The sequence below is a fragment of the Bufo gargarizans genome, chromosome 6 (assembly GCF_014858855.1).
Source record: "Bufo gargarizans isolate SCDJY-AF-19 chromosome 6, ASM1485885v1, whole genome shotgun sequence".
Classification (NCBI taxonomy): domain Eukaryota; kingdom Metazoa; phylum Chordata; class Amphibia; order Anura; family Bufonidae; genus Bufo; species Bufo gargarizans.
In genome coordinates, this window is record NC_058085.1 from 354,351,584 (window position 1) to 354,370,499 (window position 18,916).

At 46.4% G+C, this 18,916-nt stretch overlaps 1 protein-coding gene across 1 annotated transcript in view; it reads right to left on the minus strand.

Annotated features, from left to right (window-relative positions):
* The window catches only part of CFAP46 (cilia and flagella associated protein 46), a 178,875-nt gene that overhangs the window by 122,591 nt on the left and 37,368 nt on the right, over positions 1-18,916 (minus strand). Inside the window, exons 16-18 of the mRNA XM_044298094.1 lie at positions 18,450-18,577; positions 13,438-13,580; positions 10,002-10,135 (exon numbers count right to left, since the gene is read on the minus strand). Coding sequence (XP_044154029.1) covers positions 10,002-10,135; positions 13,438-13,580; positions 18,450-18,577 — 405 coding nt within the window. The remainder of the gene's footprint in view (positions 1-10,001; positions 10,136-13,437; positions 13,581-18,449; positions 18,578-18,916) is intronic.

Consider the following 18,916-nt stretch of genomic DNA (forward strand, 5'->3'; position numbering starts at 1 on the left):
CAACAGCCACGCCGTCAAACGAAGCTGAGGTAAATTCGGGTGGAACAGAGGGCCCTGAGAAAGGAGATCGTGGTGAAGAGGGAGTCGCCACGGAAAGCAGAAACACCAGATCTGCGTACCACGCTCTGCGGGGCCAATCCGGAGCCACCAGGATCGCTGGAACATGGGCTGCCTTGAGACGCTTGAGTACTCGGGGCAGGAGAGGAATGGGGGGAAACAGGTAAAGAAGGTCGAACTGAGACCAAAGCAGAACTAGGGCGTCGACCGCGAGAGCCTGAGGGTTCCTGGACCACGCAACATAGCACGGGAGCCTGTGATTGAGGCGCAACGTGAAGAGATCCACGTCCGGAGTTCCCCAACGGTGACAAAGTTGGAGGAACACTTCTGGGTGGAGAGACCATTCGCCCGGGTCGACGAGCTGACGACTGAGGAAGTTGACCCCGGGAATGTGTCCGCCCACTGCAGGATACGGGAGGCTTCCTTTAGGGCCATCATACTCCTGGTGCCCCCTTGGTGGTTCAGATAGGCCACGGCAGTGGAATTGTCCGTCTGAACCCGGATCGGGAGACCGCGGAGACGTGGGGTCCAGTGAGACAGTGCCAGGAAAACTGCCCTGAGTTCGAGAACATTGATCTGCAGGGAGGACTCCTGAACAGACCAAAGACCCTGGACAGTGAGGGACTCGAAGACCGCCCCCCAACCCGAGAGGCTGGCATCCGTGGTGATCACCCGCCAACTGGGGGGAAGGAAGGACCGGCCCAGGGACACCGTCCGAGGATTCAGCCACCAGGAGAGATCCTGGCGAAGCTGGGGAGGGAGACGGGTCCGGCGATCGAGGCCTGCCGGGGACTTGTCCCACCTGGATAGGATGAACAACTGAAGGTCCCGGGAGTGGAATTGGGAATAGGGAATGGCTTCGAATGAGGCCACCATACTCCCCAGGACGCGCATACACATCCTGATGGTCAGAGAGGACGGGTCGATGAGCCACCCTAACTGGGCAAGAGCAGAGAGGGTGATGCGTAGGCTGGACAGGTTGTCCTCCAATGACGGGGCCAGAATCAGAAGGTCGTCCAGGTAAGGCACCAAGGCAACCCCCCTGGCACGGAGAAGGGCCACGGGAGGTGCTAGCACCTTTGTGAAGACCCTCGGTGCGGAGGCCAGGCCGAAGGGCAGGGCAACGAATTAAAAATGAAGCAAACCCACCGCGAAGGAACTTTTAATGGGAGAGGGCAATGGGGACGTGCAGATAAGCGTCCTGAATGTCGATGGACGACAGGAACTCGTCCGCCTCCAATGAAGCGATCACCGACCGGAGGGATTCCATGCGAAAATGACGGACGTGGACGAAGTGATTGAGCGCCTTCAGGTCCAGGAGTAGACGGAGCGAACCGTCCTTCTTGGGAACTGTAAACAGATTCGAGTAGAACCCCTGAAAGCGTTCTGATTCCGGAACCAGAACGATGACCCCTAGAGAGCGAAGGGAACTAATGGCCTGAAAAAAATCGTCTGCCCTGGCGGGGGACCAGGGGGGCGACATCAGGAAAAACCGCCCTGACGGAAGAACGGAAAATTCGATCTTGTAGTCGGAGACCACCTCCAGAACCCAAGTGTCTTCCACGCTTGCCAGATATTCTGAAAGGCAAGCAGGCACCCCCCCCCCCCTTGATCGGGGCAGAGTCATGCGGAAGGTGGCTTAGTGGACTGGGGGCGAGCAGGCTTGGGCTTGGCATGCCAGGAGGGCTTGGCCTTAAAGGAAGGCCTGGTGGACTTCTTGTCTGATGGGGCGGGAGGGGCCCGAAAGGAACGAGAGGACTGCGCCCGGGAGGACGACCCAGGGAAGCGACGACGGCGAGGCTGAAAAGACGGATTCCCGGGAGGACGACCCAGGGAAGCGACGACGGCGAGGCTGATTTTGGGGAAGAAGGGAACTCTTACCGCCAGTGACCTCAGAGATGAGCTCCTCCAAAAGCTTCCCACCGAGAAAGGGGAGGGAAATTAGAGCCTTCTTAGAGGCAGAATCCACCGCCCAAGAACAAAGCCAGATGGTGCGGCGAATGGCCACAGAGTTAGCGGCCACACGGCCGGAGCGGCGGGCCGATTCCATAAAGGCATCACAAAGAAACTTGGATGCCTGGTAGATTTGAGAGGCAAGCACTGCTAGTTCCCCCTGGACCGAGTCCGGTGGTAAGGCATGGACAAGCTGTTCTGCCCAGATAGCGCAGGCCTTGGCCACCCAGGAGGTGGCAAACGCAGGACGGATGGCGGCACCCGCTGCCACGAACACAGACTTGGCCAAGGAGTCGACCCGTTTGTCAGCGAGATCCGACAAGGAAGAAGCGTCAGCCAGGGGAAGGGTAGTAGCTTTCGCCAGGCGAGCAACCTGAGGGTCCACCTGAGGAGGAACCGTCCGGAGGTTGACGGATTCCTCAGAAAACGGGTAAGGGACATCCGAGGCCTTAGTAAGGTGAAGACGCCGATCAGGGTGACGCCACTCCTTAGCCAGAAGTGCGTGAAGATCCTCGTGATTTGGGAAAACCACAGTGGAACGCCTAGAACGGCGGAAGGACACCCACTGCTGGGAGGAGGAAGAAGGATCATCCTGCACATGGAGCGCGTCCCGGACGGCTTTAATGAGATCCTGTATGGCCGCAGACATCACCGAGCACCGCTCTGAGTCAGAATCAGAAGCAGAGGAGTCCCCAGGAGCGACGGAAGCGGCTGAAGAAGAAATCTAACCCGACTCAGACTTATCCAGGGAATGATCCGAGGAAGCTGAGGAAGAGTGGGACTCGGCCGAGACCATACGAGGTCGCTTGCGGGATCGCGTGTCAGAGCGAGAACGGACGTCCCCAGCGGGGGGTCCCTGCTAGAGGCGGCCGCAATCTGGGCAGGAAGACGGTCCAGAGACTGCGCCAGGCATTGGGAGAGGATGGCAAGGTTCCCTATGGCTTGGGACAGGGTAGCAGCCTATTCCGGAAGGACCGGCACGGAGGGGCTAGCGGGGTAGGCTTGGGCGGGCCTGGGGTTGAGGCACTGCGCGCAGAGGGAGGTAGACTGGCCGCATGGGAACTTCCTATTACACAGGGAACAGGCATAATGGGTAGAAATCGCCGCAGGGGGAGTGGGGTCCCAACCAGAAGAAGACATGAGGGATTAGATGAGCCTGCAAGGAGAAAAAAGTGAGCCAGAAAGGCTGCCTACCAGACCCAATGGTGCTGTGTCCCAGAAGAAACCAATCGTAGATGAGGAGCAGCAAGATGGCGAACGGGAGCAGGACGCTGCAGGACAAGAAGGAGCCGGCAGAAAGGAACGCCCCCACAGAAGCCCGCGCTGATACAGGGTTGGAGGAAGCACAGCGCCTCCCAGGGCTCCACCCACAGAGAGGAGGGGGAAGGAGAAAAGCCCGGGAAGCCAGGAGTGGGTGGAAAGGAAGCTCCGCCCGTGACCTGCGGCCTAGTCGGCCGAAAAAAACGGGGCCTAAATTAGGAGCGGGCTGCCGGAGACGGACGCCCGCAATTGCGGTGGCGTCCGGAAGCAGCCGCAGGGCGGGGGGTGGCAAGGCCGAGGTGCAATGACAGGAGAGCGCCGAAAAGACCCCCAAAAGTGAGTGAAAATAGCCCCGATTACCGGGAACTCGTCCGTCTTAAAGGGGCCGGACCCAGAAAAAACATGGGCCTCCTTGCAGGAGCCCTGGCCCCAAAATGACCCCCTGAAAATGAAGCCCAAAGGAACTAAGAGGCCAAGGGAGAGAGGGGGGGATCAGAGGAGGAAGGGAGGAAGAGGGAAGGAACTACAGGGTCCTGGATCCGGATCGCTACTTACCTTCCGACGTCTTCAGGCGCAGCAATGACCACCCCCTCGGCGGACTCAACACGGGAGCCGTGGGTCCACCGGAATTCCACTGCGGAAGCAGTTTCAGGTGGGGACTGGGTGGCTGCCAGGTATCTGAGTACGCGCCCGCAGGGGGGCAACTAAAGTGGAACACGATGGAGCCACCCCTGCAGCAGGCCGAAACCTGCAGAGAAAAAAATAAAAATATATGAAATTAGCAGGATGACCTGCGAAAAAAATAGCAGGTCATGTCTGCCTCCTACGGACACTAGAACTAGACTGATCTCTCTCGGCTCTGGCAGAGGGGTATAGCCCACCTGGGCGGAGCCAACACTTTTTTTGTTTCTAGTGTCAGCCTCCTAGTGGCAGCTGGGCATATACCCATGGTGCTGTGTCCCCCAATGCCATGCACGAGAAATAGCTGTTTTGGCACCTTTTTTATTTTTTGTTATTTACAATATTCATTTGACAGGTTAGATTATGTGGTATTTTTATAGAGCACGTTGTTACAGACACGACAATACCAAATATGACTACTTTCTTTGGTTGTTTGTTTCAGTTTTACATAATAAAGCGTTTTTGAAAAAAAATATTTTTTTGTGTCTCCATATTCTGAAAGCATTGTTTTTATTTTTGGGGCAACTCTCTTATGTGGGGCTCATTTTTTTCAGTATGAGATGACGGTTTGATTGGTACTATTTTAGGGTGCATATGACATTTTGATTGCTTGGTATTACACTTTTAGTTATGTAAGGTGACAAAAAATGGCTTTTTTGACACACTTATTTTTTTTTTACGGTGTTAGCCTGAGGGATAAGGTCATGTGATATTTTTATACAGAAGGTTCTTACGGATGTGGCGATACCTAATATGTATACTTTTTTTAAAATATATTTAAGTTTTACACAATAACAGCATTTTTGATACAAAATGTTTTAGTGTCTCCATATTCTGAGAGCCATAGTTTAAAAAAAAATTTGGGCGATTGTCCTAGGTAGGGTCTCATTTTTTGCGGGATGAGATGACGGTTTCATTGGTACAATTTTGGGGTCATGAAAAATGGCTTTTTATTAATACCGTTTTTATTTTTACTTTTTTACGGTGTTCATCTGAGGGGTTAGTTCATGTGATATTTGTATAGAGCAGGTCGTTACGGACATGGCAATACCCAATATGTATACTTTTTTTATGTATTTAAGTTTTACACGATAATATCATTTAAAAAAAAATATATTAAAAAAAATCATGTTTTAGTGTCTCCATAGTCTGAGAGCCATAGTTTTTTTATTTTTTGGGAGATTGTCTTAGGTAGGGTATCATTTTTGCGGGATGAGATGACGGTTTGATTGGCACTATTTTGGGGTGCATATGACTTTATCGCTTGCTATTACACTTTTTGTGATGTAAGGTGACAAAAAATTTCTTTTTTTACACCGTTTTTATTTTATCTTTTTTACGCTGTTCATCTGAGGGATTAGGTCATGTGGTATTTTTATAGAGCAGGTTGTTACGGACGCTGCGATACCTAATATGTCTATGCAGCCGGGCACGTGCTGCGGATCGGGCGGGTGCAGCTCCGGCACCCGCCCGATCACATCACTTATAGGCACGTGGAAATGCGGTAAGGCACCACATTCCCCCACGTACATGTACATGAAAATGCGGGAAGGGGTTAAAGAGAGATCACTGAAAATAAATGCACTCACATAATAGAGATTCTTAGAGGTGGCCGGAATAAAACTATGACATGTCGTAGTCGTAGCCTAACTACTGTAGCTTCACTATATACCCTTGTCAAATCCCAAGGCTTGTTGGAAAGTCAGATCTTGACTCATAGGGAGCCACTTCCAAGTGGTGGCGCTGGAGAGAGGGTTGTCTTTCTCATTGCAAAAAGGTAATATCCAAACGGGACAAACCATTTAAAGGGCAACATAACATATACAAGTACCAAAGTAGTCGCCTAAATCTCCTAGACCCAACCACAATATTTTATATCATGCTAAACAGGCATTAAAAAACTGTACATGATACACCATGCATGATTAGTCCACCTCACCAGAAGCTCTGGATGCCCACTTACCGTATAGCACTGCCATGCCTGTAAGAGGGCTACTGGGACCTCAACATAACTGCATTCTCTGCAGGCCCTATTTCTACTCCACTGCTTTTACTATATATATGGAATATAAAAGTAAACTTATGATGAGTTTGTGTTTAATTAACATTGGAGCGAGGACGTACATGGGATTCTTCCTTATTGATCATGACAGCATCCCTGAAGAACATGTAAGAGCGCTGAACCAGAACCTCTGGGAACCAGAGACACAGAATTGCGAGCAGCTTCAGGCTCCACGTTCACAGACAATGTCATATCACATGCATCAGCCTCAGACCGTAAACTCTGCCTGCGTCACAGCGAGCTCTGCTATCAAGGAATCAGAGTCGCAGTCTCTGCACGACGCATTTTACTTCTGAGTTGTCATTAAACTAATTAACCCTAATGTCAAGATTGAAAGAGAGAGGATGCCCCCAAAATCAAAATCTTTTTTTCTTAAAACCATTTGCATTCTCAGAGCCATGAGGCTTTTTTTCTGTGGGGCACGTTGTACTTTTCATCGGTAGCGTACTTGGGTTCATCAGATGTATTAATTACAAGTTTAAGAACAGAGCCTATTTTTTTGCAAATCTGACATGTGTCACTTTACGTGGTAATAACTTTGGAACGCTTTTAGTTATCCAAACCAGGCTGAGACTGTTTTCTCTTGACACATTGTACTTCACGTTAGCGGTGAATTTTGGGTGGATATGTTTTAGCTTCATTTATAAAAGAAATAAAAAATGTATGGAAAAATTAGCAAAAATTAGCAATTTTCTAAATCTAAATCATAGCTTACAAAATAATTAACATTCACCCCGTGTTTACCTTATGTTGGCGCCATTTTGTAAATGCCATTTTATTTTTTAGGACGTTAGAAGGCTTAGAATTTGGTGCAATATGAAAATTGCAATTTCAGTGTCCAGTATATTGTGCCCATCATGTGCCAGTGTCTAAAGCAAGGCCTCTTCTTATTACGCCCTGCTGCCTGGTTTTAGTATAGTCCTACAGGTGGCCATGATTTTTGGCATGAATGTATGAGAGGGTTCAGGAGCTCAAGAGCACCATGCACATTTTGAGGCCTAGTGCGGTGAGTTATACCTCTTGTTCTGACAATTGTAGAGGCTCTGCCCAGAAGTGACACCCCCTTTGGAAACTCCGCTGCTCAAAGTATTAAAAGGAGATGCGAGCATTCTGATGCCACTGAAATTTTGTAGATATTCGTCCACAGCAGACAGTGCAAAATGAAGACTGGAGTTTTTCCACAGATATGGCAGTTCAGTGCTCAATAGGTTGTGCCCAGCTGGTGCCATCTGAGACTCACTCATTCAAAAATTTGCTGTGGGGCCCAATCAGTTCTAGTTACGCCACTGAGCGGCCGTATAACTGTACGACCACAGACAACCATATTGCATCTGTCCTTTTTGGTGTTATAATCATACAACGGATTTTACGTTTTCCTCCTTGGATATAAAACCATGACTTTTGCAGGAACCCTTCACGTACGGGTTATTTTCACTGCCTCGCATCTGGTGTTCTACAAGTTCTCCATTGAAGTGATTGCACATATTTTGCCATTGAAGTTTTGCCTTCTGCAATCTCTGCGTAATTCCGCACCGCACCCTGCTCTTCACTGACAAGAACACTTCACCGCACGCTCTCCGAGACGCACTTTCCAGCCTTGATGTTTTGCATGATTGTTACGGAATATCAACTTGTGTTAAGCCTTTTGCTTGAATGGCAGAATTACAAAGAAATCAAAACTGGAGGAGATGAGAAGAAGTTATCCCACACGTCTAATGACATTCCTATTGAATTCTAATGCAAAATGATCGGAATAATATGAAACGGGTTCTCTGGATGGAATAGGTTAGGATTGTTTAACTCAAGTGATGAGCATATACTACAGTCACCGCAATCCCTGAAAGGAGATCTTGAAGGACTTTTATGGCAAGAACAGGGGTTGCCTGGTCCTCATTCTTGGCCAAGAAGTGGCCACTCACTGGGAAAGGGTGATCTACATACCATACATGCTCACTCACTTGGTTTTATGGCAAAATGACCTCAGCCAGAAATGAGCCCCAGGCTTGGAATCACAGGGGTAGTGTGACGTCTACCACTTTTATAGCATACAGTAGCTAATTGCTTATAATGGGCTCTATCTGGTTCCGCTGCGGTGTTTATCATTTTGGCAGGAAAATAGTGCAGCATAAAGAGCTATTTTTCACATCAATATAGATGGAAAAAGCGATGAAGTCTCAGCTTTAGGGCTCGTTCACACCACTGTGCAGTTTTTTTGCAGTCCGCAAAAAACGGATGCCTCCCGTGTGCCTTCCGCAATTTGCGGAACGGAACAGGAGGCCCATTATATAAATGCCTATTCTTGTCCGCAAAACGGAAAAGAATAGGACAGGACTCATAATTTTTGCGGGGCCACGGAACCGAGCAACGGATGCGGACAGCACACATAGTGCTGTCTGTATCTTTTGTGGACCCACTGAAATGAATGGACCGTATGCGGAACGCAGAAAATGGCCCGTATACGGAACGCAAAATACGTTTGTGTGAACGAGTCCTTAAGGCCTTTTTCACACGACTGTTTTTTTTTTCTGTTCACAGGCTGCTCTTTGCATTCCGTATACGGAACCATTCATGTCAATGGTTCCGCAAAAAAAATGGAATGTACTTCGTATGCATTCGGTTTCCATATTTCCGTTCCGTTAAAAGATAGAACATGTCCTATTATCGCCCGCAAATCACGTTCCAAGGCTCCATTCAAGTCAATGGTTCCGCAAAAAAAACTGAACACATACGGAAATGCATCCGTATGTCTTACGTATCCGTGCTGTTTTTGCAGAACCATCTATTGAAAATGTTATGCCTAGCCCAATTTTTTCTATGCAATTACTGTATACGTCATATGGAAAAACGGAACGGAACAGAAACGGAAACAAAGAAACGGAACAGGTTCGTAAAAAACGGACTGCAAAACACTGAAAAAGCCATACGGTCGTGTGAAAGAGCCCTTACACAGATCTCCAGGGTTCCAGTTGTCAGCATATGCAGGGGGGGGAAATGTAGTATTATGGCACCCACTGAATTACCTGGAATCCAAGTAATACACAGACCACTTCATACTTTCGACGTCGATAGTGTGTAACTCATGAAGGAAGTCACGTGTGGTGAGCTGGCTTGGTGGGTATATAAGGTGTGATAGGCTGCCAGCACGCGTATCCCTCATTGCTGTCATAGGTGATAGGGGCGATTTATCAGAGTTGCAAAAAGGGACAATTATTGGTTTTTGGGCCAAGGGTGGCGGTATTTCTGAAACTGCACAGTTTGTGAACTGTTCATGCGCTGCTGCGGTGAAAGCGTATTGTGTTACTGATGTGAAAGGTGGACATCAGCTACGAAGGTTCATGAGGGTGGACCGACACACAACAGTGGAGCGGCTCACCACCAAGTGAACCAGGGGGCTACCAGACCTACGTGTGTCTGAAACGCTACTGCATATTGGGCTCCGAAGCAGATGGAGGGTCACTGCATCTCTTTTAACAAAGTTCCACTGGCATAAAAAAACTACTGCAGTCGGCATACCTTCAGATACCTGTGACAACCTAGCAGGAACTTACTGAGTCACTCCCGTTCTGTCTACATAGCTTCTGTCCATGCTGCACCCAGTGGTTACGCTGGATATTAGCTGGTGGTCAATCAGCTGTGTATATGGGTGCATCATAATGAGCAAAAGCCACTCCGGATAACAGGCAGCATCAGAGCAGGGGGCCAAGGCTGAGACAAGTCGAGTACATGGTAAACAAGGTGCCCACTGTGCAGGGCCCACATACACCCAGAGCCAGTGCAAACACCTCTCTATGACATTCATATTCCCTAATAATGCAATTGAATAAGGTTGGACCACGTGACAACCTCTTTAATGGAATGGGACATGTTTTGCAGCATTCATTTCATTCTGAAAGTCAGAATGTTCCCTAAGTAAATAAATCGTTTTGGGAATGAAGACATGATTTAAATATCCTGAGGCCCCTAATAATCTATGATGTATAATTATTACCTATACAGGATCCAATCTGGGTCTTCATCCAGCTTTACAGGAATGTAGGAAGATGGACGAGTACTGTTGTCTTCAGGTGGGATTGGAGTTTCATTCAGTTTACAGCCTTCAGACTTTAGAAAGTGTATTGTAGCCTAATGGATAAAAACGGTTTTATCACCTTGTATAATACAGTCAATATCCCTTTCTAGCCGTCTTTGCAAAAAGCATCATTAATCTTTCATTTGAGCAGACTCTTGCCCTACAACATGGTTTTACTTTTCTCACAAATAAAGTGTTGGCAGTACTTTTCTTGCAGGTGTTACAGATAACAAGAGTCCTATGTAACTTGCTAAGCCGTTGTGGGGGTTGCCTTGTGGTCTTAAAAAAATGGGAAAAGTTTATTAGTATTACTTTTACGACAGGCATAGTGTGCATTAATGGGCTATTGGTACATGGCTTGGTATTGCAGCCCAGGCCAATTCACTGAGCTGAGCTGCACTAGGGTTCCTTTGATTGGACCAGGAGCTTAGTTATAGGGGGTGCAGAGGTAGCAGTCGCTACCGGGCCCAAGAGCCTGAGAGGAACCAAAGTCCCTTGTGCCACATAAGAAGACACCGTTATTATACAAAGTGCAGGCTGGTCAAGTTACACCTCTGGCTGAAAAGAAAGGGTTACGTAGGTCAAAAATATGGCATGGGGGGGGTTGCTGTTTCATTTTTGTCTTAAATTTTTTAAGGCTATGTGCTTCCCTGCCCCTGGCCACAAAGCACTGAGGGAAGGGGGTCCCAAGCTGAACCCTTGCACCAGGACCCATGAGCCTTTAGCTACGCCCCTGGATTGGACACTGTATAAATTAGAGCTAAGGCCTTCAGTTGGCTTAATTTTAAGACAATGTCATCCAGTTAGTATAACCCCTTAAAGAATGACCATTTCAGAATACCTTATAATATGCTACTTCCAGTTTCTTTAATGGGAGCAGCACCGCAACAACCACCTTTGTCCACTACACAATGTAGGAATCTGTGTAGTTCCAGTGGCAAAGCTACTCCCAAACAGCTGATCGTGGGGGTATTTGATGTTGGACCCCCAACAATCAGATATTGATGGCCTATCCTGAGTATAGGCCATCAATATAAAAAGAGTGGACAACCACTATTAAGAAAAGTGTAAGGGTAGCCGTACATGGTGCTTCCTAGCTACGGTAAGCGCACAAGGTTACCTCGGGTTGCCAGGCTGTACATGCACACTTACACTTTTCTTAAGCGTCATGGTTTAAGTTTCAAGTACAGGTGCAGCCCGGCAATTGTGGTAATCCACCTGCCGTTACTGGACCCGGGTAGCATAATGTAGAAACCCTTTGGGTGATGATAACCAATGATTCTACTTATTACTTCACTTACCCTTACCATTGAGTCTACTTACTTAGCACACATTTTGATCAAATTATACGAGCCAACCTGCTAGGACAGGGCAACCTTACTCAATTGGATCAATTGTTCGTTAAGTGTAGTAAATGTAGCAGTAATGTACACTGCCTGTCCAAAATAAAAAGTCGCCACCTGGATTTATCTAAGGAAATAGTTATGAGCCTCCTATTGGATAATTACTGCATGGGCGATTATCTTTCAGCTGGCAACAAGTTATTTAGCCCCAACTGGTGCAATGAGTTGCTTCTCATTTCTTAAACAACCATGTCGAAAGACACATCTCGTGGTCGTGGAAAAGATGTTAGTCTGTTTGAGAAGGGTCAAATCATTGGCATGAATCAAGCAGAGAAAACATCTAAGGAGATTGCAGAAACTACTAAAATTGGGTTAAGAACTGTTCAACGCATTTAAAAAACTGGAGGGATAGTGGGGACCCATCGTATTCGAGGAAGAAATGTGGCGGGAAAAAATCCTGAATGATCGTGATCGGCGATCACTTAAACATTTGGTGAAATCAAATCGAAGAAAAACAACAGTAGAACTCAGGGCTATGTTTAATAGTGAAAGTAAGAGCATTTCCACATGCACAATGCGAAGGGAACTCAAGGGATTGGGACTGAACTGCTGTGTAGCTGTAAGAAAACCACTAATCAGTGCGGCAAACCAGAAGGCTTCACTTTGCTAGGGAGCATAAAGATTGTACTCTGTAGCAATGGAAGAAGGTCATGTGGTCTGATGAGTCCAGATTTACCCTGTTCCAGAGTGATAGGTGCATCAGGGTAAGAAGAGAGGCAGATGAAGTGATGCACCCATCATGCCTAGTGCCTACTGTACCAGCCTGTGGGGGCAGTGCTATGATCTGGGGTTGCTGCAGTTGGCCAGGTCTAGGTTCAGCAACAGTATGTGCTCCAATGAGGTCAGCGACTACCTGAACATACTGAATGACCAGGCTATTCCATCAATGGATTTGTTTTTCCCTGATGGCACGGGCATATTCCAAGATGACAATGCCAGGATTCATCGGGCTCAGATTGTGAAAGAGTGGTTCAGGGAGCATGAGATATCATTTTCACACATTGATTGGCCAACACAGAGTCCAGACCTTAACCCCATTGATAATCTTTAGGATGTGCTGGAGAAAGCTTTGCGCAGCGGTCAGACTCTACCATCATCAATGCAAGATCTTGGTGAAAAATGTATGCAACACTGGATGGAAATAAATCTTGTGACATTGCAGAAGCTTATCGAAACAATTCCACAGCGAATGTGTGCCGTAATCAAAGCTAAAGGCGGTCCAACAAAATATTAGAGTGTGTGACCTTCTTTTTTTTTTGGGTGGCGACTTTTTGGGGGACAGGCAGTGTAATTGAAATAATACAACTATTACGTTTGTGTATATCCTAGTGCCAGCAGAGCGCTGCTGCACCTTTGTGTTTATTTGCTTGCTTTAGTTTTTCAGTCATGGCACATTTGCAGTAGTCCATTTATTTCACTTTTCTAGAAGGTGACCATCTCCCACCTGCCCAAGCTTCTTCTTTTTTTTGTTACAGGGTATACTCACCTGGGGTATTCATAGTATATCCCAGATGAGACAATCCCTTTAAAAAGAATAAAGCTGGTTCCTAACTATCCTGGGTGCCTTTGGTAGACCGAGGCCCAAGACAGAGAAGTTTGTGCACGGGTCCGTCAGCGTGAGGCCGCCTTGTTGTGGCAGGTGAGCGAACACTTTGATCAAAACATGCACTAAGAGCCTCAGATTTATAAGTATAGTGCACAATAGCAATAGTGCGAAATAAAGTAATACATATTTTACACGGTGGCCTGTATAGTAACGCCTGAGGGTCCTGCTGCATCTCTCAGCTTGTCTGCAGCTTTGCAGGCTCAGACTCCACACAGGGTTTCTTTGTAGCCAGTCTCCATGCAGACACATTAGTCTGCATGGAAGCTGCATACATAAAGCATAATGAACATTGCATTCAAAGTTGCCCCTAGTATACACTTTCATGTTGCCTCTGCTCAACACTGACCTCTGCATTGATAAATCGAATTTCAGCAAGCAGTCGTAATAAGACCTTCTCATCACTGAACAATTCTAATATTGGCTTTGAAGAGTCCGACTCGGAGTTCCTCCCTTCATCCACTGCGCTGGGGGCAGGACTTTTATTGTGTGCTAATAAAAAAAAAAGTGACAATAAAACATAAAAGAAAACTATTTCTTCTGCAGGACTGAACCCAAGAACATGCAAGATTTTAGGCTACAATTACACAAACATATTTAGTTTCTGTGTCCGTTCAGTTTTTTTGCGGATTGGATGAGGACCCATTCATTTAAATGGGTCCGCAAAAAATGCGAACAGCACACCGTGTGCTGTCCGCATCCGTATGTCCTTTCCGTAGCCCCGCAAAAAATATAGGAGCATGTCCTATTCTTCCGCCAAAAAAAAAACGGATGTAACACGGATGTCACACAGACGTCATCCGCATTTTGCGGAAATACATACGGTCGTGTGAATGTAGCCAAACAGTATAATTTTCACCCAAGACAATTCAGAACTTAGAAGCAGACCGTCAATAGGGCTTTTTCATGGGCTTCAAGACAGGACGGGAATGTTTTGTACTGGTCAGAAATAACATAAAAAAGGTCCTTTAGTACTTTTAGGCCTTAAGTTACTTTCACACTTGCGGCAGTGTGATCCGGCGTGTAGTTCCGTCGTCGGAACTGCCTGCCGGATCCGCCAATCTGGATGTGACTGAAAGCATTTGTGAGACGCATCCGGATGCAGATCCGTCTCACAAATTCATTGCATGAAAGGATCCGTCTCTCCACTTGTCATGCGGGCAGACGGATCTGTCTTGTATTTTTTTCAAATTTTTACTGGATCCGGCATTCGTGCAAGTCTTCAGTTTTTTGGGCCGGAGATAAAACCGGAGCATGCTACGGTATTATCTCCGTCCTGATCAGTCAAAACGACTGAACTGAAGACATCCTGATGCATCCTGAACGGATTGCTCTCCATTCAGAATGCATGGGGATATGCCTGATCAGTTCTTTTCCGGTATAGAGCCCCTAGGACGGAACTCTATGCCGGAAAAGCGCTAGTGTGAAAGTAGCCTTATACACACGACCGTATGGTCAGTCCACATCCGATCAGCATTTCTTGCAGATCAGAAGCTACTTATTCATTTCAATGAGACCGCTAAAGATGTGGACAGCACAGCACACATTGTGCTTTCCGCATCGATATGTCAATTCTGTGACACCGCAAAAAAAAGACAGACCGTGTCCAATACTTGAACACCAAACCTACTTCCCCTTCTCAAGTAACATTAACCCATATACATAATAGACTACAAACACCAATAAGAGAAAGCTGACTGCGAAACGCACATTGGGGTGTGGTGGTGGTCTGACCTGATATGGGATTGTATACTTTGGTTGGTATTATTAATTGCTCTTTATTATAGTACTTTATTGTTACAGTGGATTGTACCTTTTCCAGTATATTTAGCAGAATTTTCTCACAGCTACGAGCTATGCTGTGGTTCTAATACCATCCAATTATTTTGCACTTGCACTTTATATCTATCCTGCAGTCTGACCACCACATTTGTGCTGATTTTAATTTTTTTAACTAGTCTGTGTATGCCAATCCTGTTGTTAATATGTGTTAAATATAATGGTATAATCATGTTTACAGTGTGACTACTACAGTAAGTGATTTATTATCTACGGTAACTACATATACTCTTATTGGTTTTCGTGTCCAATACTTGTCCATTTTGCGGAGAAGGATAGGACATTTTTTTTGCAGCAGTTAAAAAAGCAATGGCGGCATGTACTCGGCCGGTAACCGTGTTTTGAGGATCCGTGATCTGACCGCAAAACCGATATAAGCTGTGAAAACGGTTTTTAAAAGGGAACGTATCACCTACGCTGTGGACTATAAACTGCAGTACTACATAGTAGCAGGGGTGACACTGACCTGGGACCAATTGTAATACACTGTCAGGACTGCTGAGCTTCTCCACACAATGCAGATCTGCAGTCCTGACAATGTATTAGTTAAACTTTGCGGTGACCTTGTGGGGGGAAAGGGAGCGATGGTCAATCACGATATCGTTTAGCAATTTCAGGTCAGTCTCAACGGTACTGCAGTTTATAGTGCCTAATATAGGTGACAGACTCCCTTTAAAGGAGTATTTCTCATCCTAAACAGGATGTGCCATAAATGTCTGAAAGGTGTGGGTCCAACCTCAGAGGCTGCACTTATCCCCAGAACAGGAGTCCCCTGACCCCATCACAGCTGTTGAGCTTCTAGATGTTTCTCCTACAGAAGTGGATGGAGTCAGCCATGCATATTTACAGCAACTTCTTCATTCATTCATTCTCCCCTTGCATGGGGAGGTCACTGGTTGGGGAAGAGGCAAGGAATTTCAGAATGGAGAGGTGACCTGCTGCAGCAGTGACCCACTACAACCAATCACTGGCCGCAGGGATCACAAGTCCTTGTCTCCAGAGATCGTCGCTGCAGCAGTAAGAGGAGAATGGTGGGGGACGAGGCAGCCTTGGAATGGGAGTAGCAGGTCACTATACTTCTTTTAAGTATTTATACCATGAGGAGAAGTTTTAAACATATCAGGGGTCATTTACAAAAAGATATTCACCACTTTTGTGGCGTATATCTGGCGCAGATTCTCTCACACACCATGTTGCGGCAGAATCAGTGACGAGTTGGCAGGCCCATCTCATTCATCATTTTTTTTACGTCTGTTTTAGGAGTAGAAAATGGTCGAAATGTAAGACAGCTCGGAATCTGTCTTACAGTTAGAATCGGTGGTGGATGCGCCTAAGTTATGGAGAGGCCGGCGCCTCTTCATAACCCCAGCGATACATCGCCAGCACAGGGGCTTATTAGGACCAGTGTCTAAAACGCTGGTCTTAATAAATGTACCCCATTGTGTTCCTTTGACAACCCCTTTAATGTGCGCCTACAGCAGTGGTGGCGTACCTATGGCACGGGTGCCAGAGGCGGCACTCACAGCCCTCGCTGTGGGCACCCGCACCCTGGAAAGAGTCTATGGTGTACCAATATGCCTTAGACTTTTCCCACCATTCATCAGCGTAGGGCGCGCTATGAACGGCACGAGCCGTGAACTGAATGGAGGCCGACTCTTTATATATATATATATACATATATACAGGTCCTTCTCAAAAAATTAGAATATTGTGATAAAGTTCATTATTTTCTGTAATGTACTGATAAACATTAGACTTTCATATATTTTAGATTCATTACACACCAACTGAAGTAGTTCAAGCCTTTTATTGTTTTAATATTGATGATTTTGGCATACAGCTCATGAAAACCCACATTTCCTATCTAAAAAAATTTGCATATTTCATCCGACCAATAAAAGAAAAGTGTTTTTAATACAAAAAAAGTCAACCTTCAAATAATTATGTTCAGTTCTGCACTCAATACTTGGTCGGGAATCCTTTTGCAGAAATGACTGCTTCAATGCGGCGTGGCATGGAGGCAATCAGCCTGTGGCACTGCTGAGGTGTTATGGAGGCCCAGGATGCTTCGATAGCGGCCTTAAGCTCATCCAGAGTGTTGGGTCTTGCGTCTCTCAACTTTCTCTTCCCAATATCCCACAGATTCTCTATGGGGTTCAGGTCAGGAGAGTTGGCAGGCCAATTGAGCACAGTAATACCATGGTCAGTAAACCATTTACCAGTGGTTTTGGCACTGTGAGCAGGTGCCAGGTCGTGCTAAAAAATGAAATCTTCATCTCCATAAAGCTTTTCAGCAGATGGAAGCATGAAGTGCTCCAAAATCTCCTGATAGCTAGCTGCATTGACCCTGCCCTTGATAAAACACAGTGGACCAACACCAGCAGCTGACATGGCACCCCAGACCATCACTGACTGTGGGGACTTGACACTGGACTTCAGGCATTTTGGCATTTCCCTCTCCCCAGTCTTCCTCCAGACTCTGGCACCTTGATTTCCGAATGACATGCAACAGTCCAGTGCTGCTTCTCTGTAGCCCAGGTCAGGCGCTTCTGCCGCTGTTTCTGGGGAATGCGGCACCTGTAGCCCATTTCCTGCACACGCCTGTACACGGTGGCTCTGGATGTTTCTACTCCAGACTCAGTCCACTGCTTCCGCAGGTCCCCCAAGGTCTGGAATCGGTCCTTCTCCACAATCTTCCTCGGGGTCCGGTCACCTCTTCTCGTTGTGCAGCGTTTTCTGCCACACTTTTTCCTTCCCACAGACTTCCCACTGAGGTGCCTTGATACAGCACTCTGGGAACAGCCTATTCCTTCAGAAATTTCTTTCTGTGTCTTACCCTCTTGCTGAGGGTGTCAATGATGGCCTTCTGAACAGCAGTCAGGTCGGCAGTCTTACCCATGATTGCAGTTTTGAGTAATGAACCAGGCTGGGAGTTTTTAAAAGCCTCAGGAATCTTTTGCAGGTGTTTAGAGTTAATTAGTTGATTCAGATGATTAGGTTAATAGCTCGTTTAGAGAACCTTTTCATGATATGCTAATTTTTTTAGATAGGAATTTTGGGTTTTCATGAGCTGTATGCCAAAATCATCAATATTAAAACAATAAAAGGCTTGAACTACTTCAGTTGGTGTGTAATGAATCTAAAATATATGAAAGTCTAATGTTTATCAGTATATTACAGAAAATAATGAACTTTATCACAATATGCTAATTTTTTTAGAAGGACCTGTATATATATATATATATATATATATATATAAAGGAAAAAGTACATGGACTATACACTATATTGGACTGTACTATTCAGGTTAAACTGCTGTGTTGGCACTTTTCAATAAATAAGTGGGTTTTGGGTTGCAGTTTGAGCACTCGGTCTCTAAAAGGTTCGCCATCACTGCCCTAGAGGTACCATAGAGCCCGCGGAGGTTGCATGTCTTTTGGCTGCAGTCACTGAGATTTCATCCAGATAATAACTTTAATGTTGGCGCATCAAACTGCAGAACTACAGTGACATTATACTTACAGACATCAAGCTTTGAAATACTCCACCGGCCGTCATCATATAACAGACAGAAACGGCACGCTGCCCTACAGACATCCCAGACCTCTTGCTTCCGAGCTAGCTTGGCCAAGTCTGCCCACAGCCTGACCCTACACATGAAAACATGGGAAGCAAAGACCAGGTTCATTATGGAATTCCAGAGCGACATTTAATTCTTTATAATATCACAATGTAATATCTGCTTTTAAAGTAAACATGAATGCACCAGTATCCTACGGTCACATTACTATAAACCAGTACTTGCCATATAGGTACCTAATGGGTCCATTTGTTTAGAAAGTAAAGCGTGTAGCTGAATTAATGGGATTGAAGCAGCTCAAACATTGGGTCCGATAGGCGTGGTTCCCCCCTCTGGGACTTGCATCTGTCTCTAGAACGGGGGCCTCCAAGGTTAATGATAGCGCACGTTGCAAGGACAGCCACCTTCC